The sequence below is a fragment of the Castor canadensis genome, chromosome 11 (genome assembly GCF_047511655.1).
Source record: "Castor canadensis chromosome 11, mCasCan1.hap1v2, whole genome shotgun sequence".
NCBI classification, from domain to species: Eukaryota; Metazoa; Chordata; class Mammalia; order Rodentia; family Castoridae; genus Castor; species Castor canadensis.
The window spans coordinates 109,811,571-109,835,687 of record NC_133396.1 but is presented as its reverse complement, the minus strand read 5'-3'; the positions used below and the strand labels follow the sequence as shown (position 1 = coordinate 109,835,687).

Below are 24,117 nucleotides of genomic sequence, written 5' to 3'. Positions count from 1 at the left end.
ATTACATACTATAGATTCAGTGATTACTAGAAAGGGGTATAGATTAAGAGAAAATAAAAGAAAGACTTCCTCATGAGTAAAGTAAATGAACATTATCACACATGATGTAACTGTTGCCTTGCTACCCTTTCCCTCCTCTCTTGATTCTTCAAAGTGTTTTGAATCCATTTGTGTGTGTGTGTGTGTGATACTGGGGTTTGAACTCAGGGTTTCATGACTGCTAGGTAGGCACTCTACAACTTGAGCAACTTCACCAGCCCTTTTTTGTGATGAGTTTTTTCAAGATAGGGTTTCATGAACTATTTGCCTGGCTTCTAACCATGACCCTCCTGATGTCTGCCTCATAAGTAGCTAGGATTACACGCATGAGCCACCAGTGCCCAGCTATTCTCTTCTTTTTTTTTTTTTGGCAGTATTAGGGTTTGAGCTCAGGGCCTCATGGTTGCAGGTACCCTACCACTTGAGCCACTCCACCAGTCCTTTTCTGTTTTGGGTATTTTCCAGATATGGTCTCAAGAGCTATTGCCCAGGCTAGCTTTGAACTGAGATCCTCCTGATCACTGCCTCCTGAGTAGCTAGGATTACAGTGTACTCTTAAACCAACTAACTTTCCAATCCTTCCCCTTCTAGCATTTCTTTTTCTTTTTTCTCTTTTTCCTGGACAGGGTTTCCTTATGTAGCCCAGGTTGGCCTTGAACTTGAAATCCTCCTGCCTCAACCTTTCAAGTGCTGGGATTTCAGGTGTCTGCCACCATGCCTAGGACCTAGAACTTCTTATAAAATTATCAAACCTCTGGGCTGGGAGGGCAGGTAGCTCAGTGGTCAAATGTTCAATCTCTGATACTGAGTTCCAAGGCCTCTTACAGGTTCTCATCCTGTGTTTAAACTAATTGTATCATTAATTCCTTTAAGAATACCCTTTCTTCAACTAAAAATGTATGAAAGCATCTAACATATTCCTGCTGAGCTAATTATTTCACTTCTCTGATCAAGCATCTTTAATGTTTCCCCACTGACTATAGGAAAAGTCTAAACTTTTTTTTTTTTGAGGGTGCAGTGTTGGGATTTGAACTTAGAGCCTGAAGCCTACTAGGCAGATCCTCTACCACTTGAGCCACTCCTCTACCCCAGAAAGTCTGGACTCTTGGGTGACCTCTTTAAAGCCTGTCATGATCTGGACTTTTTTCCTTCTTTACTTCTTTCTCAAAAAACTTCTGCTCCAGGACTGGAGGTGTGGCTCAAGTGGCAGAACCTCTGCTCCACACATACAGAATAAGTCACCACTTCCTGGGAGTGTGACAAATTAGGTTTTTTCCCTGCATGTGCTTGTGCTGCTCCTTCTCTGGCTATTAAACAGATGAATCTGCCCTTGCAAGTCTACCTCTCTTGCTCTAGCAGAATTAATCCAAGCTTCTTTATTCTTATAATTTTTAATATTTCCACTAAAATTAATGGGGTTTGATTGTATCATAGTTATTTATGCTGAAGTTTTTCTCCCTGATAAGGTTGTAAGATTTTTCTTTTCTTTCTTTTCTTGGTGGCATTGGGGTTTGAACTCAGGGCCTTGTGCTTGCACTTGTGCCACATCCCCAGCCCTTTTTTGTTTTTTTTTCATATAGGCTCTGATTGTAGCCTCGGATTGTGATCCTCCTACCTCCACCTCCTGGTTAGCTGGAATTACAGTTGTGTACTGCCATGCCCCCCCCACAAGGTAAGATTGTTGATAGCAAACACTCAGCCACATTCAAGAACTTCCCATTTCTGGGACCCTCGTATAACAGCTATGATGCATTTCTAGTGATTCAGTGCAGTCCTGACACCTGCTGGTCACATACGGTTCAACAGCCCCGGCCCAAACAAACTTCCTCAGGTAGTAAGGGCTTGGATAGTCTGTGCCAGACAGTGGAAGATACTTGTAATTGTGTTGCCCCACTGCACCACTCTTCAATCTTCACAACTTTCTTTGTGTTTTTCTTTTTCAGTTTTCACAACTTTTCAACTGACCCCAACCCAGCAATTTGAACTTTTACACCTTCCCCAGAACCACAGAAATATAACAGGATCTCAAGGAGCTAGGCAGCAAGGAAAGAAAGAAGCAGACAATTTGAGGGCAGCGAATGTGCAATCCCTTCTTCCCACCTGAAAGAGTCAAGTGTGTTTCCCACAGAATTCTATTCCTTTTGACCTTTGTCTTATTTCTAGGTTGTTCTTGGGCCATAGGCCTTCTTGGTGACAGTGATGATGAACCGGAGGTTGAGCAGAGAGTAGGTAGGCGGAGCTTGAGGGGTGGGGCTAGGCCAAAGGGCCTCTCACTTAGGAGCTTCTCCATTCTATCAGCTTTCCGGGAACATCCAAAGAAAGACTGACGCGCATAGCAGGTGAGGGACCAGCAATGACAGAAGGGTAGGCTTCAGGGTGACAACAGCAGAAGGGTCTCCAGCTCTTTCAGCCTTAGCTTTCTTTCTATATTGTGAAACTCTCACCTGCAGAATTCTTGGGTCCCCAGGAAGAACGTAGTTTTCCCTAAAAGAAATATCTGGTTTGGGGAGGGGGCATGGCGTTGGGATGGGGATAGGCTTGGATATGTGATGTAAGAAATTTTTATTTTTTTAAGAAAATCTTAAGAGACATGGAAGTAGATGGGTCAAGACCAGAGGGAGAACACAGCCAGGTCAGAGGATCATGGAGAAGACCCAGACCCAGGGAAGAAGGGAGACCGTAAGAGGGAGGCAGTGAGGACAGCAGGTCAAATGTGAGATGGCAATGGGGGCAATGGAGAGCTGGGTAACAGGAAGGCCAGGGAGGAAGGAAGGCTCACATGGAGCAATGTCTCTTCCGGCCATGGAGCTTGGTCCAGAAAACCCCAGGGCAAGCCCAGAGTTTATTAAGGTTTCAGGTTTCTACTGGAATGATTTAGCTGGGGAAGAAACCCCCGCAGTCACCTACCTCCCCTGCCTCTTCAGACTCCTATTTTCATTTGAGGGAGAGGCTGAGGCTGCTCCTCACTGCGGTCACAGCCACATCCTGCAGAGCAGGGGAGGGGGAAGTAAGAAGCAAAACAACCAGAAGAACCACAGGCAAGGACCACAGGGAGAGAACCCTGGACACGTGCAGCATGAGCCACCAGGAGGGTCCTCTGTTCAGCAGAGCAGACCTTAGACTTTAGTACCGCCTGTCCTGCTTGAGGTGCTTGTTTTCCATCCTTCCTCAGTGTGCTTCAACCCACTGGCAGCATTCCAGGGAAGAAGGGTTCTTTGGACTATGTGGTTTGAAGCCCATTTTTTAATTTACTAGTGACTTCAGCCAAATTGCTCAATTTCTCTTCACTTCAGTTTTCTTATTGCAAAATAGGTTATCTACTTGTGGAGTTGGGAAAACTGAGGTAATTCATATCAAGCACTTGGCACACAGTAGGTTCTCAGGAAAAGTTAATTATTCTTATTAGGATTCCTGGGAACTCTATGTTTCTCACTTCTTTAAAGGCAATACAACACACCAACAGACATAGGCTTTTGGAGTCAGAAAAACAGTAGCGTTTGATCTTGGGTAAATAATTTAACATAAGCCTATTTGCCCAGTCGTAAAACAAGGAGAGTAAAACCCATACTTTACAGAATAGATGTAGCATACATAGTGAGTGTCAAAAAAAATGGTAGCTGTGAGTGCCAGGCACTATGGCTACTCAGAAGGTGATTAGGAGGATTTCTGTTTGAAGCCGGCCTCTGCAAAAAGTTAGAGAGGGGTTGGGAAGTAACTTCGTGGTAGAGCACTTGCCTAGCCTGCAGGAGTTCCCTGGGATTGATCCCCAGCACTAAAAAGAAAAGATGAAAAAAAAAAAGTTAGCCAGACCCCATTTCAATCAATATGATGTAGTGGCGCACACCTGTGGTCCCAGCTATGTGGGAGGCCATAGGTAGGAGACTCATGGTCTGAGGATCTCTCCAGGCTAAAGCACAAGACCCTAACTGAAAAAAAAAAGAAAAAGAGCAAAAAGGGATGGGGGCATGGCTTAATAATACAGTACAGGAGGCCCTGAGTTCATACTCCAGTACCACCAAAAAAAAAAAAAAAAATTAAGAATTGTCTGCCAGGCAAACATATCTCTCTACTACAGTGGCAACAGCCTACTTGCCCTGAGACCTAGCCTGTGCAAGGCTGGCCTTCTGTGTGCCACATTCCTCCAGCCAGAGTTATTGTCACTCCTCTGGGCTGTTTTGGAGATACAGATTTCCTAAGCTCTAAAAAAAAAACCAGGAGCAAGGCATACAGGACTGAGGGGGCCCAAGGAAAAAAGAGGATAAAGAAACCAAAGAAGCAACAAAAACGGGAAAAAGCCATTTCTCTCTTTCTAAAGAAGCCTGTGGCCTCTCTTCTAGTGACTAACCACATACCCGCCTCCAGGCACCATGGAGTCCTTCAGCTCAAAGAGTCTGGCTCTGCAAGCAGAGAAGAAGCTACTGAGTAAGATGGCAGGTCGATCTGTGGCTCATCTCTTCATTGATGAGACAAGCAGCGAGGTGCTAGATGAGCTCTACCGTGTGTCCAAAGAATACACGCACAGCCGGCCCCAGGCCCAGAGGGTTATCAAGGACCTGATCAAGGTGGCTGTCAAGGTGGCTGTGCTACACCGCAGTGGCTGCTTTGGCCCTGGTGAGCTGGCTCTGGCTACCCGCTTTCGCCAAAAGCTACGGCAGGGAGCCATGACGGCACTTAGCTTTGGTGAGGTGGATTTCACCTTCGAGGCTGCTGTGCTGGCAGGTCTGCTCACCGAATGCCGAGACATGCTGCTGGAGCTGGTGGAGCACCACCTCACGCCCAAGTCACATGGCCGTATCCGCCATGTGTTCGATCACTTCTCTGACCCGGGCCTGCTCACCGCCCTGTATGGGCCTGATTTCACTCAGCATCTTGGCAAGATCTGTGATGGGCTCAGGAAGCTGCTGGATGAGGGGAAGCTCTGAGAGCCCGGAACCTAGTACATTCAACCTTGGCAAAATAGTTGACTGAGAAAACAGTGGTAATGGGCTTTCTAACCCTGCTCATCTGCACTAATGCTCGTCAGTCCTCTGGCTTCATTCTCTCCCAAGACTGCTTTTGACTCTGAGTCCACCCTACCCCCAAACTGCTGGAGGAGAAGGAGCAATGCTGAGGGTGAGGCCTCTCTCCCAGCCTCAGCACAGGAAACTGAGCTGTGTGAAAAAGGTGAAGTGAAACTTGGATCTCTGTCTCTCCCATGAGGGATGCCTGAAACAGGGAAGCCCATCCTCTATGAACCAAGGGAAGGGGTTTAGTATCTGGGGATACTAAAGACAGAAGGGATAGTGGCCCTTAGAGACATCCTAGACCTCTAGCTCTAGGCAGAGCTTGGACAGACACCAGAGTGCAGGAAGAAGGACCTAGGGAGGGGAGATCCTCAGAGGGGAAATAAAACTACTAAAACATGCACAGGGCTCAATGTTTAATCTCTCTAGTTTCTTATACCTTAGGATCCATTGTAGAGGAAAGGAGGTATACGAACACACTTATCTCACTTCTCACTATTTCCAAACAGAAGACTGCAGCATATTTCCAGTATTACTGAGGTTCCCTTGCCTACATCTGTTTGAGAGACAAAAAACAAACTGTACCGTAGATCAGTGCTACAAATTGCAAATAAATATGCAGTGAGGAGCAAGGCCTAGACAGTCAGGCTCTGGTGGGGAGGGAGTAGAACAAAGAGACTCCCACAACTGTTCTCCTATTCCAGCCCCAAGACATCCTCTTCCATTCCTCAGCCCCACAGCAGGCTGAGCAGAGGACAAGTCAAAAGGGGAAACCGGGGGAAAAAAAGAGTTCAGGTCCCTACACTGCTGCTTTTTCTCAGAGCAAGAGTTGTAAAAAAGTTATCTGGAATTGGTTAGTCAATACAGAGCCCAAATCCATTACCTTGAGATTGGGGAAAAACTCAGTATAGTCTGCCATTCCCCGCAGTGGTGCTAGATCACTGACTCCCCTGTCCTCAATAACATGCTTGGCTAAGGAGGTAAGGAACGTGAGGGACCAGCAGTCCCTGGTTCACTGTCCCTGGGTTCCCCTCACCCCAGATGATAGAAATCCCAGTTTTCAGCTAAGAGTAGGAAGGAATGAGATATAGCAAATAAATATTACTTCAATATAGCACCAAATAAATTAGGTAACATAGTTGGAGATTGGGAGGAAGTTGAAGGGGAGTCTCTGCTTCCCTTGCTCTAACACCAAGGACTGGTAAAAGAGATAGGAAAAGCAGCAGGGATGTACAAAGAGCCTTTTGAACCTGAAGGACAACTCTAGATTCAGTCCAAGAACTGGGAAGGGGTCTAGTCCCCATTTCCTACTCTTGTCAAAAAAAATGCCCCATGCTGAGGAATTCTTGACAGACAAGGAAACTGGGGAAGATGACTGAAGTGGAGGGAGGCAGGCTGAGAAGCCATGTTTTTGAGCCTCACACCTCAGGCTCCTCTCTCCCTCAAGTTGTTCTTTCAACATCCTGCTTCTCTCAGTCAGTTCTGGAGACATTAGAGTTTGAAGATTTCATCCTCCTGATCCCGTAGTGTCTGGGTTCGAGAGGTCCGGGTCAGTGGCACAGGACCTAGGACTGCTCGTTGCTGCATCCGAGGGGAGCTCTGGTGGAGACCTGCCTCCTCCCCAGGTACCCTAGAGATGAGGAAAGCAGGGAAAGAGTGACAGATCAAGGCAAGAACCTGAGAATGGGCCAAGAGAAGAGGTACAGGGAAGCTATCTTCTCCACCTGATTCATGAGCTGGTTGCTCTAAGTAAAGTCTCAATACCATCTAGAAAAAATCCTAACCCTAATACTCCTTTCACAGATTATCACAGCAATAAGAATATCAACTATTTTACTTCAATGAGAACATGGAACCTAGTGTCCCACTACCTCAACCCATTCTAGCAGCTATTGGCTCTATCCATTGTCTTAGGGCCACCTGGGGGGAAAATTGTGCCCTTGCTTCTGATGGCACTGTGCTTACTTACTTGTGTTTGTGGTTGGGTAAGATGGAGGAATCTATGGAGAAACCGATAAGGAACCATTCCAGACTTACCTGCTTTCCTCTTTTTTCAGCTTCTGGGCAGCAGCCTTCTTTGACAGGCTGATCTGTAAATCAAGCTTCTTAAGGAAATCAGAGGCAGAGAGATCGTGGATGGGTAGGGTGGGTTCTTGACCAGGTGTGGGGAGGACTTCACCATTGGCACATCCTGAACCTGGCTCTTGTCTCTTCCTCTTGGTGGAGTGTGGTGGAACTTCATCCTTACTTGGTTGTACCTCTTCCTCTCCATCTTTCTCTTCCTCAGAATCCAAGCCATTGAATAGGTCTTTGGGCTCTGTCAGGATGGGGATGTAGATGGTTTTCTTCAGGAAGATGGAGTCATTAGTATAAAGGCGGTTTGCACGCTTAATCTGTTCCATCTTTAAAAAAAGTCACCAAAATTAATGATAGTAACTTCGGTTGATCTTATATTGAATTTTTTTTTTTTGAACTTTCTACAGGAGTTTGAATTCAGGACCTCATGCTTACTAGGCAGGTGCCATACCACCAACCCAATTTTTTTTTTTTTTACAAGTGGTCAGGGGAAAAATAACTTTTTCAAACCAAAAAAAAAAGAAAGAAAAAAGAAAAACAGAGGCATTCTTTAACATTTCTGCAAATTACTTTAATATTTGACTTAACAGAAGACCACAGGGTTGCTCTACCTGCCTCGCCCTTCAATCTGTTACAATATCACACATTATGCAGCCTCTGAAAAACATCATACACTCCAGAGAAAATGAAAATGAAGAAGGAAAATAAAATTACTACAGTGAAAATAGTCTGACCTGTGGACACCTGAAGAATCTCGGGGACCTCATTTTGAGACCTACTGTTAAAGATAAAGAAACTGAGGCTCAAGGAGGTTAAAAGTACTTGCTTCAGATGATCTAGAAAGTTAATGACTGAAGTAAAACTAGAATGCTGGGCCTTTTTACTGAGGAAATGCCTATTTTTTTCTGGTACTTGGGATAGAACCCAGGCCTCCCTGCATGCTAGGACAGCACTCTACCAAATGAACTACATCTCCAGATCCTGGGAGTGCTTGTCATGTTATAATACTAATATTTATTCTGTTCATCACTGAATACAAGTGACTGGCATCGTCATCTATTTACCCGGCCCTGAAAAGCAGAAATATTAATGTCTGGCTGGAGAAGTAGTGCCTGCTTAGAAATATATCAGTCATTCTTTTTTGGTTCTTTTGGTGATATTGGGATTTGAACTTGGGACCTCAAGTGCCCTGACACTCAAGCCATACCTCCAGCACTATCAATGTAAGCCTTAACTCATACTTTTTTTTTTTCCTTTTTGGCAGTACTAGAGGTTTGAACTCAGGGCCTCATGCTTGCTAGGCAGGCACTCTATTTGCACCACTCCTCTAGCTATTTTTTGTGATGGGTATTTCGGAGATAGGGTCTCATGAACTATTTGCCTGGGCTGGCCTCAAATCATGATCTTCCTAATCTCTGCCTCCCAAGTAGCTAGTATTACAGGTTAAGCCACAGGCACCTGGCTTAACTCATACTTTTATCACCCATACCAAACTGATTGACAAAAGTGCTTTAAAGGGCTAGAGGCATGACTTAAGCAGTAGAGCACATGCCTGTCAGGCACAAAGCCCTGAGTTCAAATGTCAGTACTGCCAATAAATAAACTGAATAAATAAATAAATGTTTTGAAAATCTAGGTTGGGGGGGTGTAGCTCAGTGGCAGAAAGCTTGCCTACCATGTACTTTGGGTTAAATCCAAATATTCTTCTCCATCCCAAAACAATCTCTCACATCTAGTCTCATCTTCAGTTCTATAGCCATTGCCTTAGAATAGACCCCTAATGTTTTTCATGTGGGTTAGTCCAACAGTTTAACTGCTCTTCCCCTTTCATTTCTACACATCTTCCTCTTAACATAAAAAAAAAAATCTGAGTAACCCACTAGCCTACTTATAAACATCTATGGCTTCTCATTAACTAAAAGATAAAATCCAAATTAGCATTCAAGGGCTTTCTTTTATTATTATTATTATTTTTTCTTTTTGTGGACCTGGGGTTTACTCAGGGCCTACACCTTGAGCCACTCCACCAGCCCTATTTTTGTGATGGATTTTTTTTCTAGATAGGGTCTTCTAGATAGTTGCCTGGGCTGGCTTCGAACCTCAATTCTCTTGATCTCTGCCTCCTGAGCAGCTAGAATTATAGATGTGAGCCACTAGCATCCAGCAAGGACTTTCTCAGTCTAGTTCCTATAGGAAATTTCTAGTTTGTCTCTTCTCTGCAACCCATACATTTTGGTAACCTGAACTTTTCACTTTTCTTTGAAGATTCCATGATCTTTCACTTTCATGTTTCTTCATGCTGTTCCTTCTGCCTGCCCATTATCTCCTTCTCTACTTTGAAAACTTCTACTCAATTATCACTCCTTTTGTGTTACCTTCTTCAAGTTTTCCCAATGCCTACTGTTTTTATTTGTTGTTACTTATTTACTTACTTTTCCCAATGCATATTATAATAAGTGCTTGTAATACTTAATCCTAGCTACTCAGGAGGCAGAGATCAGGAGGGTCATGGTTTGAAGCCAAACTGGGCATAGAAAGTGAAACCCTTTCTTGAAAAAACCCATCACAAAAAATAAAGGGCTGGTGGTGTGGCTCAAGAGGTAAGAACATCTACCTAGCAAGTGAGTCTGAGTTCAAATCCCAGTACTGCCAAAAAAAACAAAACAAAACTGTGCTTTTTAATACTTGAGGTATGGACTGGGTGCATAGCTCAGTGTAGAACGTTTGCCTAGCATGTGCAAGGCTCTGAGTTTGAGCCCCAGAACTATAGAAAAAGACAAAAACAAAAATGAAAAACTTGCCCTATGATATTGTTATTCACTTCTTTGAATATCTGTCTTGCCTAAACCCTGTGAGTCCTTTAAGGCCAGGGGTGGTGACTTGCTGTCCCTGGATCTCCAAGGTGCACCTTAGCATTCCACAGAGTTTGGCACATAGCAGGGGCTTATTAATGCTTTATAAATGGATAAACTAGAGTATGTCAGTATTTTAAATAGAGTATAAATGGATAAACTAGAGTATGTCAGTATTTTAAATCAGAAGCCAAAGTCACAGTTCTGTTTTACTATAACTTTACCTCATATTGGCAGATCATATTTTTTTTGTCTGTCAAATATAAAAATGCAGACTGACAGAGTGGCTCAAATGGCAGAGCACCTGCCTGGCAAGCACAAAGCTCTGTGTTCAAATCCCAGTACCACCAAAAAAAAAAAAAAAGAAAAGAAACCAAAAACAAAGTTCCTTCTACTTTGGGGCAAGACCATTATAATAAACTTGACTAGTAAAATCTTACTACTTTAAGGTGTTTAAAAATAAAACTGAATTAATTTGAGCAATTTTTATTTAATATTATTTTTTATTTTTTGGTGGGATGGGATTGGGATTTGAACTTACTGCTTTGTGCTTGCCAATCAGGTGCTCTACAGCTTGAGCCACACCTCCAGTCTGAATTTGAACAACTTGCCAAATGTTTTGATGCTATTCATTTTATTTTACCTAGATAATGTAATAGATCACTCCAAGATACTATGAATTAATTTGTGAATTTTCTGTTGCTTTGAATTGTTGCCCAGAGAGGTCCTATGCCATCAAGTCATTCTTTTTAGAAAGGTCCCTAGAATCTAGCTAGTATAAAGGATTTTAGAATGAGACAACCTGGTCTGAAGTCTAAGTCTACCAATTGTATCTCCCTAAGCCTGTTGCCCAGCTCACTCTTCTTATAGTTGCTTTTATTTTGTCAGGTAGGGTCTCTTGTTAACTTGCAGAGTCTGGTCTTGAATTGAGAATTAAGCTGTTTCTCAAGTAGTTTTTTCATTTTTTTTTTCCAGTACTGGGTTTGAACTCAGGGCTTCACACTTGCTAGGGAGGTACTCTCCCACTGGAGCCACACCTCTAGTCATTTTTGCTCTGCTTATTTTGAAGCCAGAGTATTGCTTTTTTGTCCAGGCCAGCATATGATCCTCCTATTTTAAGCTTCCTGTTGTCACTGGGATGACAGATAGGTACCACCATGCCCAGCTTTTTTGCTATTGAGATGGGGTCCAGGTGTGGACCATGATTCTCCTGATCTTAGCCTCTCAAGTAGTTAGGATTACAAGTAAGAGCCACTGGTGCCAGGCTGCCTCCCCTCAACTTTTAATAGGAATAGTTAGATCTACTTCATAGTATTTTTTGCTGTTCTTGTGTTTTATTTTCATTTATTTATTTATTTTTGGCAGCACTGGAGTTTGAACTCAGGGCCTTACATTTGCTAGGCAGGCACTCTTACTGCTTGAGCCACACTACCAGCCTTTTTGTAATGGGTTTTTTTCATATAGTCTTAGGAGCTAATTGCCCCAGGCTGGTTTGGAACAACTATCTTCTTGATCTCTGCCTCTTGAGTAGCTAGGATTATAAGTGTGAACCACAGGCATCCAGCTTGTTTATTTGTTTTTGAGACAGGGTTCCACTTTGTAGCCCAGACTGGCATTGAATTTGTGATCCTCCTGCCTCACCCTCCCTGGTGCTGAGATTATAGGTGCATGCCACAACACTATGTGTACCTCATAATCTTATGAAAATGATATGTGATAACACATGTATAGAGCCTGGCACAGGATTGCTCATGCCTGTAATCCTAGCTACCTGGGAGTCTGAGATCCAGAGGATCATGGCTTGAGACCAGCCCAGGCAAATAGTTGCAAGACCCCCATCTCCAAAATAACCAGAGAAAAATGGACTGGAGGTGTGGCTCAAGTGGTAGAGTACCTGCTCTGCAGGTGTGAAGGCCTGAGTTCAAAATAGTCTGGCACATACTAAGTAAGTGTTCCCTAATTGAGAGGTAACTTAAGCAATTATTATTTAATAAATTTTCCTTATTTTACAAATGGAAAAGAAACTGAGGCTTCAGACAGGGGAAGTGACCCAGGTAGTAACCAGAATCTAAAACTCTTCTTCACTAGACTACAGAGATTTCCCAGGGCTATAAGAAAGTCTCTGGTTGGAGGTGAAACTCAGTGGTATAGCACTTGCCTAGCAAGCTCAAGGCCCTGAGTTCAACCCCAGCACTACCACAAAAAAAAAAAAAAGCCAGAGGCTGGTGGCTTTCATCTGTAATCCTAGCTACTTAGGAGGCAGCGATGAGGAGGATCATGGTTTTTTTTTTTTTTTTTTTTAATTTTATTATTCATATGTGCATACAAGGCTTGGGTCATTTCTCCTCCCTGCCCAAGGATCATGGTTTGAAGTGAGCCTGGGCAAATAGTTTTCGAGACCCTATCTTGAAAAAAAAAATACCTTCACAAAAACAGGCTGGTGGAGTGGTTCAAAGTGTAGGCCCTAAATTCAAACCCCAGTACCACAAAGAAAAAAAAAAAAAAAAAAAGTACCATATATTATACCCAGCTTCAAAAGCAGCTTTTAAATTTCTATGTGCTGGAGACTGGGGTCTGTGCCAGACTTTAGAGATACAAAGTTGAAAACAAATAGTATAAAAGAGAATCATGGAGGGGATGAATTAATAAGATATATTGTAAGCACTTTTGTGAATGTTACAATGTACCCCAGTACAACAATATGATAATAGGAAGAAAGAAAGAAAGAAAGAAAGAAAGAAATAGTTCCTATTCTAGATGAGCATATAGGATATTGGAGAGATGAAGATATAAACTACTGTATTACATAGATTTGGAGATGGGAGCATAGGGGAAGAAGTTTCTAAGTCTTTCAAGGGCCATGGTAATGATACCCTTAAAACCTGTACTGATGTACACTCCTGTCCTCTTCTAAGCAAAAACTAATCTTCTTTTCTGATTTCCCGCCCCTCATTTTTTTGTTTTGTTTTGATTTTTTCATCACTTCTGTTAATACCAGTACAAACTCACCACATTCTGTCATCTATAATCATAATTTCTGTCCCTGTCCACTTCTCACTAGATTTTAAATCACATGAGCCCAGTAACCATACATTTATGTTTGTCTCCAAATAAGGTCCCCATTGTGCTTTAAATTTCTCACTTCTTTTGTGTGTGTGGGGGGGGGCTAGGGTGGGACTGGGGTTTGAACTCAGGGCTTTGTGCTTGCAAAGCAGGTGCTCTTACCACTTGAGCCACACTTCCAGTTCATAAATGTTTCTTTGGCGGTATGGGATTTGAACTCAGGGCCTCACACTTGCTAGGCAGGTGCTCTACCACTTGAGCCACTCTGCCAGTCCCCCCACAGTGCTTTAAATATAGAAATGTTGCCTAAACTCAACATGTTTGTATTTGGGGAGGGGTAAAAAAAACCTCATCAACTTTAATGCAATATATTTTTACACCTCTCAACTCTCCCTAGGCATGACCTGAACTATTTGCTGTGGGAGTATCTGTTTTGCACTTTATCTGAAAGAAAGCAGAGCACTGAAGAGGTATTTTAGCAATTTAGAACTAAAAATCAGCTCTTCATTACTTGCTGTAAATGTTTAATCAGTCTCAATTAAAAATTTTCTATGTAGTTAATAGTATGGGCTTTACAGTCAGGTCTGTTTGAACTCCAATTCTGACACTCAGTTATTTGTCCTTGATCAAACTGGTTAACCAATCTAAGCCTCAAGCTTCTTCTGTAAAAAAACAATAGTTGTATACTTGATGGGGATGTCAGGCTCAAGTAGGTTAAATAGGCAAAGCCCCTAACACAGGCTCTGGCATAATAAGTAGGAGCTGCTCCTCTCCTTTGGGACAGTGGGGCAGGATCTGTCCCAAGCAGACAGTGCAACACTGAGATGAGAGAACAAAAGGGTAAAGAAGGAACCGAGCACAACACAACTAGGAAAATGTCAGGGGAGGTTGCCTAGAAAGGCCACCACCTTCTCCTAAGGATTAAACCTCTCCTACATGGTTATCAAACCCCCATCCTGGGAGACTCACCGTCACCCCGTATTTGAGCGCTAGTCCAGCCAGGGTGTCTCCGGGTTCCAACTGATGCTCCAGGCGTCTTTCCCTCACTGGGGAGCAGGCTGATTGCACCAGGCTTCCATAAGAACGAGCCCGGGTCCCTTGAAGCAGTCCTGACCCCCCGAGTGGGGGCTGTCTAGAGGGAGAAGCCATCTCTTCTCCCTGCCAAGAGCTGGGGTTACAGCTGAGGGAGGCCTGGTTAAGTGACCGACAGTGATGGGCCAATTAAACTCAGGGAATAGATGGATATTCAGGGAATTCTTTTCCTCTTCTCTCGTCTTTCCTACGTCTCCCCGCTTCTCCCGGCACTATGCCCAGCTCCTACTCCTACCCGCTTCTCCTCCCTCCAAGCCCTTTACCCACACATCTGTCCCCTGAGTATCAGTCCCTGAGTCTTCCCTTAGGACCCCCACCCTCCACAACTCCTCGCTACGATGACCTCTGACCTTTGAACTCTCGACACCCTCCTCAACACTCTTCCTCAGTTTGTCCCTAAATCCGGCAGCCGGGCCTCTGGGAGCCCCCGCATCCCGACATCTCGGAGTTCGCCTGCTAGGGTCATGTACAAATCAGGCCTACCCCAGGTAGGCTGTGGCTGCGGCTGCAGACGATGAGCGTGAGGATTGCGTGAATTTGTAGTACACTTTCTACTCTGAGATCCTCAAAAGCTTGCTTCTCATTAGACAGGTCGCACTCTTAAACTCGGGCTCCACATCTAGGATCTTGTCCCTCTAACGCCTAAAATCCGCCAAGATACCAGGGCCTGGATCCCCATGAACGGCAAGCTCTTTGAAAATACTTCATTTCCCAAAGGGCTTCGCGCCCACACCATAGTGTCGCAGGAATTCATAGGAAATGCAGTTCCTCCAGTGCACTGGAGGCGGGATTTCCGGATCGCGCGGTGCATGCGTGGAAATGCATCCCCGGACGTATCCGTACTTCAACCAGACAGAGACCGGAAGAAGGGAAGGAGTTTAGCCCACTCTTCCTACGGTGGCCTAAAGGAGTGGCGAAGTAACACACGAGAATTGATCATTTCTGGAATTCAGAGCCGTGATGTCTTTCAAGAGGGAAGGGGATGACTGGAGTCAGCTCAATGTGCTCAAAGTAAGCGCTAGTGTAGAGGGTCTGGAGCAACTTCAGCGGTTCTCTGAAGACTGGACAAGGAGCTTTGTTTTGTTGCTCTGGCAACAGTTGTGGGTGAGGGGGAAAGTCAGGACTACAACTGGTGGCTCCTTCTTTGCCATACGATCACTGTTCTCTTATCCTGTTTGGCTCCTTTTCCCTATTTCCCTTCCATCCATCCCTCCTATTCCTCTGATCCTGTCTTGACTTCTTTCCCTGTCCTCTTTAGAAACGAAGAGTTGGGGACTTGCTGGCCAGTTACATCCCAGAGGATGAGGCTCTGATGCTACGAGATGGACGGTGAGGGCTATCAAACCTGACGGGTCTTCCGTTAGAGGCTCAACAAATTTATTATTAAGGAGATCGGTAGTATTTAGGATTCTTTGGCGGGAAGTGACTGGAAGAGGTGGAGATCGGGAGACATGGGAGTTGGTGTTTGGAAGGGACTGCTAAGACTAGGGTTGGACCTACTTCCCCCATAGCAGGATCTACCTCCCTTGAGCTTATTATCCTTTTCTCTTACCTTACCCAGCTTTGCTTGCGCCATTTGCCCTCATCGACCTGTACTGGACACTCTGGCCATGCTGACTGCCCACCGTTCAGGCAAGAAGCATCTGTCTAGTAAGTCTGGGGGAACACGGGATAGAAAATAAACTCATGAAATTCCTGCAAACTACTTGGTGCTATGCTCTTCTCTCTCCCTTTTCTCCTTAGGCCTACAGCTTTTCTATGGCAAGAAGTCAGGGAAGGGAAAGGAGCAAAATCCAAAACAGCAGAATGACTTGAGGAGCAAAGAGACCAAAGCTGAGGTAATCAGAAAAGAGGAAATGTGTTTTCCAGGAAGGATTCTGCTGCACAGAACAGGCTTGAAGGACTTTTGCTACTAAAGGTTCTGACTCTCTCTCATCTCCATAATAGGCTCCTCTACTAACCCAGACTCGACTTATCACCCAGAGTGCTCTGCACAGAGCTCCCCACTATAGCAGTTGCTGCCGCCGGAAGCACAGGTCTGTGGGATGGGAAAGCCAGATAGGGACATTTGGAACAGATGTCTCTAAAATTATTTTTCTCAAATTATATTCTGAAGAATACTAGTGTTACAGAGATGTTAACTGGCATTTAAGGGAGAAAAAAAGCCGGGTGCTGGTGGCTCACGTCTGTAATCCAAAATAGTCAGGAGGCAGAGATCAGGAAGATCGAAGTTCAAAGCCAGCCCAGGCAAATAGTTCACAAGACTCTATCTTGAAAAACCCTATCACCAGAAAAAAACAAAGGGCCAGTGGAGTGGCTCAAGGTCAAGCCCCAGTACCTCAAAAAAAAAAAAAGATTTTTGTGACTTTAAATAAAATTTTAGGAAACGGAGCATTGTAGTCCCACTTAAAGAATAGTGGCATTGGCATGTTTTAAAGGCTATACAAAGTCTAAATACAAAAAATGTTTAAAAATTCAAACTAGTGCTGGGTGCCAGTGGCTACTAGGATTACAGTAGCTGTAATCCTAGCTACTCAGGAAGCAGAGATCAGGAGGATCACAGTTTGAAGCCAGCCCAGGCAAATAGTTTGAGAGACCCTATCTCAAAAAACTATCCCAAAAAATTCGGCTGGTGGAGTGGCTAAAGGTGAAGGCCTTGAGTTCAAGCCCCAGTACCACAAAAAAAAAAAAAAAAAAAAAAAATTCAAACTAGCTTTTCCCAAATTCCAAAGTCCTTCTCCAAAGTCCTTTTTATACAGATTTTAAGAACTCAGTTTAGGAAACACTGTTCTAAGGAGGTGGGAGTAATAGGAGAGTTGGCCCTTTCTTTTACTGTTTTTATAGGCTTCAATTCTTCTTTACCCAGATCAGAAGCCACTGGTCCCTCTGTCTCCCATTCCCCTTTGCCAGTCCCAGAGGTGGAGCTCCAAAGTGGGAAGATCAGTAAGGAACCTGAGCCTGGGGCTGACCCACAGGCCAAGGAGTCAGCAACTGTCTCAGCTCCTGCACCCATCAGCCCCACAAGAAAACGAGTCCTGGACCATTACCTCACCCTTCGAAGGTGAGTGTGCCAAATCACTTTCCTCAGATTTTCTCATGTCTCTCTGACCTTTTTTTCCCAAACCTATGCATTTTTTATTATTGCCTTTTTTTTTGTCGTACTGGGGTTGAAGATAGGCTCATGCTTGCTAGGCAGGCACTCTACCACTTGAGCCACTCTGCCAGCCCTTTTTGTGTTGGTTATTTTTGAGATAGTGTCTCACTTTATGCCCAGGCCAGCCTGGACTACAATCCTCTATTTGTGTTTCTCCTGCATAGCTGGGACGACCAGCATGTACCATTGATTGAGATGGGGTCTCATGAACTTTTTGCCCTAACTGGCCTCAAACCACAATCCTCCTGATCTCCATCTCTCAAGTAGCTAGGATTACAAGCTTGAGCCACTGCACTCAGCTCTTATTGCAACTTTTTTTTTTTTGCACCCTACCACTGAGCCACTAACTTTTTATGACCAATTCTATTCCTTTCATGACCAATTCTATTTTGTCTTCAGCTCTGGATGGATTCCAGATGGACAAGGTCGATGGATAAAAGATGCAAATGTTGAATTTGACTCTGATGAGGAAGAACCCCCTGATTTCCCCGTGGACTGACATCCTCTATTCCCATCGTTTCAAAAATAAACTACAATGGGCGCTGGGAGTCTAACCTTCCTCAAGTCACATTCCTTGTCCAATCTCAGGATTTTAAACCTATTCATTCTCAGAGTGGACACTACTTCCCTACAATGTGCACAGCTTCCCATACTTCTAACCCCTCCCCCACCTTCTATCAGTCTTGCCAAGCGTCAGCTGCAGGCAGCCTGATGCCCTATTAATAAGTCTGTTAGGAAAAGGTCTTTGCCCTTTATGTTGTCTGTCTTCTTCCCCACCTCCACTCAAAGTCCTTCTCTTTTCAAATTACACAGAGATGTGGCAGGGATGGGGGGCGCTGGCCACATGTTGAAACAGGACTGATGCCAAGTACCATGTGAAAGTTGAAATGACTAAAGGCAATGACAGATTTATGGGGAACACCAAGGGAGGGAGCTCCCCCACCTCCTCCTAGTAACCTGAACCTCTGCCTGCTGATCCCCAGAGTATAAATAATCCCCTGATGAACTGGCAGTAACCCTTGGGGGTTAGCGCCAAGATTTCCACCCCAAAGCCCAAGGAAGGAGACAGGCAGAGTGGACAAAAGAGACTTTATTTACAGGAAAGTGGGAGAGGAGGATTTATGAGCTCCCAGCTCTAGTTGGGAAGGGAAGGATGATGTTATCTCTTCTTTTGCTGGCGACCTATAAAGGAAAAAGAGTAAACACAAGTCTTTGTTCCATCTCTTGCTTTTGGCAAAGGTGCTCCTCTTCTTTCCAGTTCCTTTGCCAGACTCAAATGGTGGTAGTGTCTTAGGCCACCTAACAGGCCCATCCCACATTAGCAGCACAAAATAAGAAGCCAAAATAAAAATACCATGTCCCTCCCAACAGGTATTATGTCTTGCTTCCTTCCTACCTCTTTATTGATAGGTATGTGAAGGAGGGGGTGTTTTCTACTTACTTCCTGATAATTCATGGGATTTGAACTTCTTATGTGAATATTTGACAGCAACCCAAGCTGTTTGTCAAACTAAGTCTGCTTTCAGGAGGATCTACTAGTTCCCCATCCCTACCCTCATCTGTACTTACGTAGTTCATTGTTCCGGGTCATGGCCTGGGCTGCCCGAGCTCGTGGTCCCTGTTGTGTAAAGTGGTAGCCAAAACGAACAATAGAGGGACATTGCTCTAGCACAGTGGCCATTTCCATCTCCACTGCATCACCAGGCCACTGGCGCTGAAGGATGGAGAGGTGAAAGCTATCAGCTGCCCTCTCTGTGTTATTCACAATCCCAGACCACAGGATTCTTTGAGAAGTCAAGTAGCTTGTTTTTCCCGAGTGAATGAAAAGGTGTTGACTTGGCTCCCCTCATAGATGCAATAAAAGAATTTAAACAAGATTAAATGAACTAGCTTCCCCCCTGGCATGCTCAGGGAGGAAGCTCAATGGGTATTAGTTGAATGCTAAGACATGGGAAAAAAATGCTGACCTGGTTGTCTACTCGGAGTTCAGTCAGTGTGGCATTTTCCCGAACTGCCTTCAGCACAGCCATGAGCCCTGTGCTGCTAATGAAGTTGGATTCAATGTTCAGGCTCTGGAGACTACGGTTCTCACGCAACATGTCCGCCACTGCCTGGGTAGTAGGGACTTGGGTTAGGATTAGAGTAGTTTCATAGATGACTGAGGAAAGAAAGAACAGGAGCAAGAGGGAAACACAGCTCTTTGAGAAGAGTCCTTGAGTAGCTGTATGTGGGGCAATAGGGACACAGAAGCAGGTAGGAGGTCAAAGTGGGTGGATGAAGTGCATAGTAGAGTTGGGGGTGTTAGGGTTGGAGTCCTTTGGAAAATGATTTCAATACTTCAGAGTTGTGGGCCATAAGGGCTGCCCTAAGAAAGCATGATGGGAACAGCACCCCCTGGTGTAAACCTTATGTCAACCCTGCTATGGGTGGGCATGTCAACTAGCCTTACATTGGCGATGGGGTCACCACTTCTTGTGGCCACCAGACTGAAGCTCCGGACATAGGTATTTGTCTTCATCGCCTCACACAGCTCACTTAGCATGGGGATCGGGATGTCCTATCAAGGGGCATAGGACATGGTGGGCTAAGGACTCTTGTATGTCAGTAGTTATCCCAGTGTTATTATTTGGAAGAATGGAATCAAATACCTGTATATTATTGAGGTTCACCTCCTGCAGCTCCTTGTCATTGTTTCGAACCCTCTTTAGCATCTCCTCAATGTTTGTAGGATTTGGAGGTTCATCTGGCACTGGCTTATACTTATCAGGCTGAACTACACCTGATGGGTGAAGGCAGGAAGGGAACCACAACATGTCCCCCATCACCTCCCCATTGGTGCTCTTATCACTCATGCTCCATGTCCTCTCAAGGAATCATCTATTTTACCCCTTGCTACGTTGTCTCAGTCTCTGGGACTGTCTGCATTCCCCACCATACTCACTGCTAATGCCTTCGGTGTTGCAGATTTCTCCACTGCAGATGGCATCATAGTATTGCTTGTTGCTCATCAGTGTGTACATGCCGAGAATTGCTGGAGAGGGTAAGCAGAGGGGCACAGAAAATAAGTAGAGACACTTGCTCCACACCTGCTGCCTCCACTCTGTGGCAGCATTTTAACAGTCTGACTGCTTTCACTCTTCCAGAGAGGATTCTCACCCTCCCTGGAGTCCCTTTGCTAAACTGCCCAAGGCAGTGGTTTCTAAAACATTGAGATGGGGCTCAGGGAAGTTTCTTAAGGAGCCACTAAAGGATAGGGGAATCTTCAGAGACTGCTGATTTTGACCAGAATATCTCCACTTTAATTTGCTTTAACAATCCCTGTGCTTGAGATGTTAACTTATTAAATTAAAAAGTGAATGAATGGAGTGGCTTACTTGGTAGAGCACCTGACTAGTAAATGTCATGCCCTGAGTTCAAACCCCAGTAATCACACCTGTAATGCTAGCTACTCAGGAGGCAGAGATCAGGAAAATCATAGTTTAAAGCCAGTCATGGGTAAATAGTTCTTGAGACTCTATCTCAAAAATACACAACACAAGAAAGGGCTGGCAGAGTGCCTACCTACCAAGTGTAAGGCCCTGAATTCAAACTCCAGTACCACCAAAAAAAAAAAAAACCCAAATAAGAAAAGTTAAAAACCACTGCCTGAGGCTTTCTGAGATGTCCAGGCCTTCCCCACTAGTCCCACCTCAAGGTGAGGATGCTCCTCCCACTCTCAATATCCCACAGCTGCCCACCTGCAATGTCACACATTTCAGCATCTGTGGCATGGGCCAGTGCCTCTTCCAGCTCAGGCTCCAGGGTGATCTGTTCCTGTGCTGGAATTTCTCTTTTGGGCTGAATATAGGGTTTTCCTGATGGGGAGATTAAGGATAGTTCAGGTAGAGATCATTTCTCCCAAGATCCTGGCCTCTAGTTTCCTTTCTTTCTCTAGTAGGTATAATGCTGGGTCACTAGAGGATACTGAAAACCTGAATCCTCTGCAAGCTCAGGATTCCTAGGTCCCCTGATCTTTCAAAAGGACTTAAGAGTGCAGGTTGGGCATGGTGGTGTGAATAAATAAACAAACAAAAAATCCCAAGAGGCTGGAGATGTGGCTCAAGCAGTAGAGCACCTGCCTAGCTTGCCTAGCAAGCACAAGGCCCTGAGTTCAAGCCCCAGCATGGCCAAAAAAACCAAGACAAAACAAAAAAAAAAAACCACCACCACCAACAAAAAACTCCCCCACCAAAAACAAAACAAAACAAAACAAAAAAGGCTGGCATACAGATTTCGGACCACCTCAGTTCCTGGTAGGAGCTGAAAGAGGGAAGCTGGAGAGGAGACTTGACAGATGGTCATTTGGTTTCTTAGTTGTATGGATGTCAAGGTCCCCATACCTTTCTTCTCTCCTGTGAAGGGCACCAAGTCATCACGCTCTTTAACTTCTAGTGCCTGTTGCTCCAGGTACTGCAAAAGGGCATCTCGATCCAGTGGCCCTGTTGGGCTCTTCTTTGTCTGGTCACGTTGTCTTAATCCAGCTGGCAGGAGCATGTTCTTAGGGATGAATTTTGGGGAACAAGTCAGGTACTCTTCTGGAGTACCTCTAAGGCTCCCTAAACATCTCCAGATACCTTTTCCCTAACCCTCTTGGGACTGCAAGCCCTAAAGGTATCCCTGGACTCAACCATCCAGAGTCCAGCACTCTTCCCAAATGCCTGGGGACTGCCCCTGGTCCCCTGTTCTGGTGCCGCTACCTCAGGGTCCATCTCTTGTAGCTCACAGTCCAGCTGCTCTAGCTCCTCAGGGCTCAAGGTTCTTAGGATCTCATCTTCATCTATGTCTCTGTATTTCTCCAACTCCTTCTGATACGATGACATGGTAGCCCCTACCCCAATGTGGCACTAAGAGCCTAGGGGGACATGGGGAAAACAGTTGAATGTGGAAAGATGGACACAGACACAGTAGGGACATGAAGAGACCAGCCAGGGGTAGAACATTGAACTAGACACCTGAGGTTAGAAATCCAGGTGGGGATGGGAAGGTTAGGATGTTTAGAGTTAAAATTAGTCTCATTCTTCCTGCTTCCTCAGTTTCTAGCCATTGTGGATGGGAATCCCAGGGTACAAATTAGGTCTGCCTTCTGATTGTATGACAGAGAAATTCTGGCAGCACCCTCCCCTACACCCTAACCCGTCAGTGCCGCTTGCCCTAGCACAGCTGCCGGAAGCTCTGCCAGCATTGCTGGCTTCATGCCCAATTCCTATTGAAAGGTGTGTGGGGGGAAAGGTGGCAGATAGCTTCATGGAAATTCCTCCTCTCTTCCTGTTATCCAGCCTTTTTCTAAACTGATTAAAGAAAGTAAGGAAAATTGGCTAGATTGGGGGCAGTTTGTTATGCTACCTTTATTTCCTCTTTTATTGTGGGAGATCAAGATTTCACTTTCTGTGTTTGCTTAAATTCTAAATGCTATGGGAAAGCAAGGCTTAGAAGTTGGGGGACTTCCAGGTTGGGGGAAGGGCAGTACGGCCTCAGAAGGGACTGAGTCCCCACAATCTGTCATCAGGAAGGTGACACCCGACCAGTGGTGGGAAATGCCTTTTAAATGCAGTAGTTCTCTAAAAAGAACAGGAAGATTAAACTTACACAATCTTTTACAATATGAAAAATACGCATAAACTCCACATATACACCATGCTTGATATAAAGTATGTGAGACGCTTACATTGACAACATAAACTATACAGTTAAGGGACAGGACAGTGGCAGAAACACAGGGTAACAGAGGCAGAGACACACTCTGTATCATTCCCCTTAAGAGCCACTCTTCTTTCATCTCTCACCAGGTTCTCACCCATGAACCCCTTTCCTTCCCCACCTACCAGTTCTGATGACCACCTCTCTTCTCACCTTCCTGTCGGTTGGTCTGTCTGTTCTACTGGGGCACTGTCCCTGCAGCAGGAGGAGACCAGTGCCGGGGGAAAGGGTGGGGGAACAGTGAGCTCAGCATTTTATTATTTTAGCTCTGGCCAGGTGGGGGGTAGTGGGAGATCACATATACACAGCCCCCATACCCTGCCCGGCCCTGAGAGCCTCTAGTGGCCATTATCAGTCATGACACCTCCTTTTCCAGAGTCCTAGAGTGGAGTTTTATGAGAATCAGACAGTTCCTATTTGGGCCTGCTATATTCAAAGCAGTGAATATAATGTGATACCAAAGTCAATGTAAGGTTTTATCCTGATATCTAGTTTTAAGGCATTATAGTCTAGTTGGAGGAATGAATATTTTACAATTAAAAAAGGACAAGCTGGGTGCAGTGGTATGCACCTATAGTTCAGCACTCGGGAGGCTGTGGAAGGATTGCTTGAGCCCAGGAATTTGAGATTAGAACAGGCAATCCATCAAGACCTTATGTCAGAAAGGGAAAAAAAAGACAGCTCATAATAAGTGCTATTAGACAAATATAAAGACCAGGGTTAGCAGGGTGCTGGTGGCTCCTATCTGTAATCCTAGCTACTCAGGAGGCAGAGATCAGGAGGACTGCGGTTCAAAGCCAGCCCAGGCAAATAGTTCACAAGACCCTATCTTGAAAATATCCAACATTAAAAAAACAAAAAGAAAAAAAAGGGCTGGTGGATTGGTTCAAGGTGTAGGCCCTGAGTTCAAGCCCCAGTATCACAAAAAAAAAAAAAAAAAAAAAAAAAAGATCAGGGTTAGGGATGTAGTTCAGTGGTAGAGTTGCCTGCCTAGCATGCACAAGGTATTGAGTTTAATCCCCAGTCCTACCAAAGGAAAAAAAAAAAAAAAAAGACCCAAATACATTCAAAAGATCACAAACAAATATTTCTTGCTCTCAAC

At 44.7% G+C, this 24,117-nt stretch overlaps 4 protein-coding genes across 14 annotated transcripts; 2 read left to right on the top strand and 2 right to left on the bottom strand.

The window, feature by feature from the left end:
• Nucleotides 1–1,791: 1,791 nt before the first annotated feature.
• Nucleotides 1,792–14,902, bottom strand: Lysmd1 (LysM domain containing 1). 3 transcript variants are annotated; one of them, XR_012438944.1, is made up of 4 exons: nucleotides 14,003–14,900; nucleotides 7,080–7,444; nucleotides 2,947–6,672; nucleotides 1,792–2,523 (listed from the first exon to the last, which is right to left on the bottom strand). XR_012438944.1 is itself a non-coding variant. In XM_074048139.1 (4 exons), the coding sequence occupies exons 2-4, from the start codon at nucleotides 14,180–14,182 to the stop codon at nucleotides 6,534–6,536; spliced, it is 684 nt and encodes a 227-aa protein (XP_073904240.1). In that variant the 5' UTR covers nucleotides 14,183–14,224; nucleotides 14,476–14,902; the 3' UTR covers nucleotides 1,792–6,533. The 3 variants fall into 3 exon arrangements, 2 of the variants coding, with proteins under 2 accessions (XP_073904240.1, XP_020011433.1); XM_074048139.1 differs by having other exon boundaries at nucleotides 1,792–6,672; nucleotides 14,003–14,224; nucleotides 14,476–14,902; XM_020155844.2 differs by having other exon boundaries at nucleotides 1,792–6,672.
• Scnm1 (sodium channel modifier 1) lies at nucleotides 2,296–18,647 on the top strand. 5 transcript variants are annotated; one of them, XM_074048136.1, is made up of 8 exons: nucleotides 2,328–2,378; nucleotides 13,431–13,503; nucleotides 15,384–15,454; nucleotides 15,687–15,775; nucleotides 15,869–15,963; nucleotides 16,073–16,161; nucleotides 16,992–17,186; nucleotides 17,679–18,647. In XM_074048136.1, the coding sequence occupies exons 3-8, from the start codon at nucleotides 15,438–15,440 to the stop codon at nucleotides 17,776–17,778; spliced, it is 585 nt and encodes a 194-aa protein (XP_073904237.1). In that variant the 5' UTR covers nucleotides 2,328–2,378; nucleotides 13,431–13,503; nucleotides 15,384–15,437; the 3' UTR covers nucleotides 17,779–18,647. The 5 variants fall into 5 exon arrangements, with proteins under 5 accessions (XP_020011430.1, XP_073904237.1, XP_073904238.1 ...); XM_020155841.2 differs by lacking the exon at nucleotides 13,431–13,503 and having other exon boundaries at nucleotides 2,296–2,378; XM_020155840.2 differs by lacking the exons at nucleotides 2,328–2,378; nucleotides 13,431–13,503 and adding an exon at nucleotides 14,938–15,136.
• Tnfaip8l2 (TNF alpha induced protein 8 like 2) lies at nucleotides 2,304–5,443 on the top strand. The gene is made up of 2 exons (XM_074048140.1): nucleotides 2,304–2,378; nucleotides 4,402–5,443. Exon 2 carries the CDS (start codon nucleotides 4,407–4,409, stop codon nucleotides 4,959–4,961), a length of 555 nt encoding a protein of 184 aa, XP_073904241.1. The 5' UTR covers nucleotides 2,304–2,378; nucleotides 4,402–4,406; the 3' UTR covers nucleotides 4,962–5,443.
• On the bottom strand, nucleotides 18,352–23,916 carry Tmod4 (tropomodulin 4). Of its 5 annotated transcripts, none has more exons than XM_020155837.2 (10): nucleotides 23,169–23,907; nucleotides 22,016–22,170; nucleotides 21,659–21,815; nucleotides 21,017–21,133; nucleotides 20,221–20,310; nucleotides 19,928–20,058; nucleotides 19,729–19,836; nucleotides 19,247–19,390; nucleotides 18,849–18,993; nucleotides 18,352–18,461 (listed from the first exon to the last, which is right to left on the bottom strand). In XM_020155837.2, the coding sequence occupies exons 2-10, from the start codon at nucleotides 22,136–22,138 to the stop codon at nucleotides 18,439–18,441; spliced, it is 1,038 nt and encodes a 345-aa protein (XP_020011426.1). In that variant the 5' UTR covers nucleotides 22,139–22,170; nucleotides 23,169–23,907; the 3' UTR covers nucleotides 18,352–18,438. The 5 variants fall into 5 exon arrangements, with proteins under 5 accessions (XP_020011426.1, XP_020011425.1, XP_073904236.1 ...); XM_020155836.2 differs by having other exon boundaries at nucleotides 23,141–23,901; XM_074048135.1 differs by lacking the exon at nucleotides 22,016–22,170 and having other exon boundaries at nucleotides 23,169–23,916.
• Nucleotides 23,917–24,117: the final 201 nt, after the last annotated feature.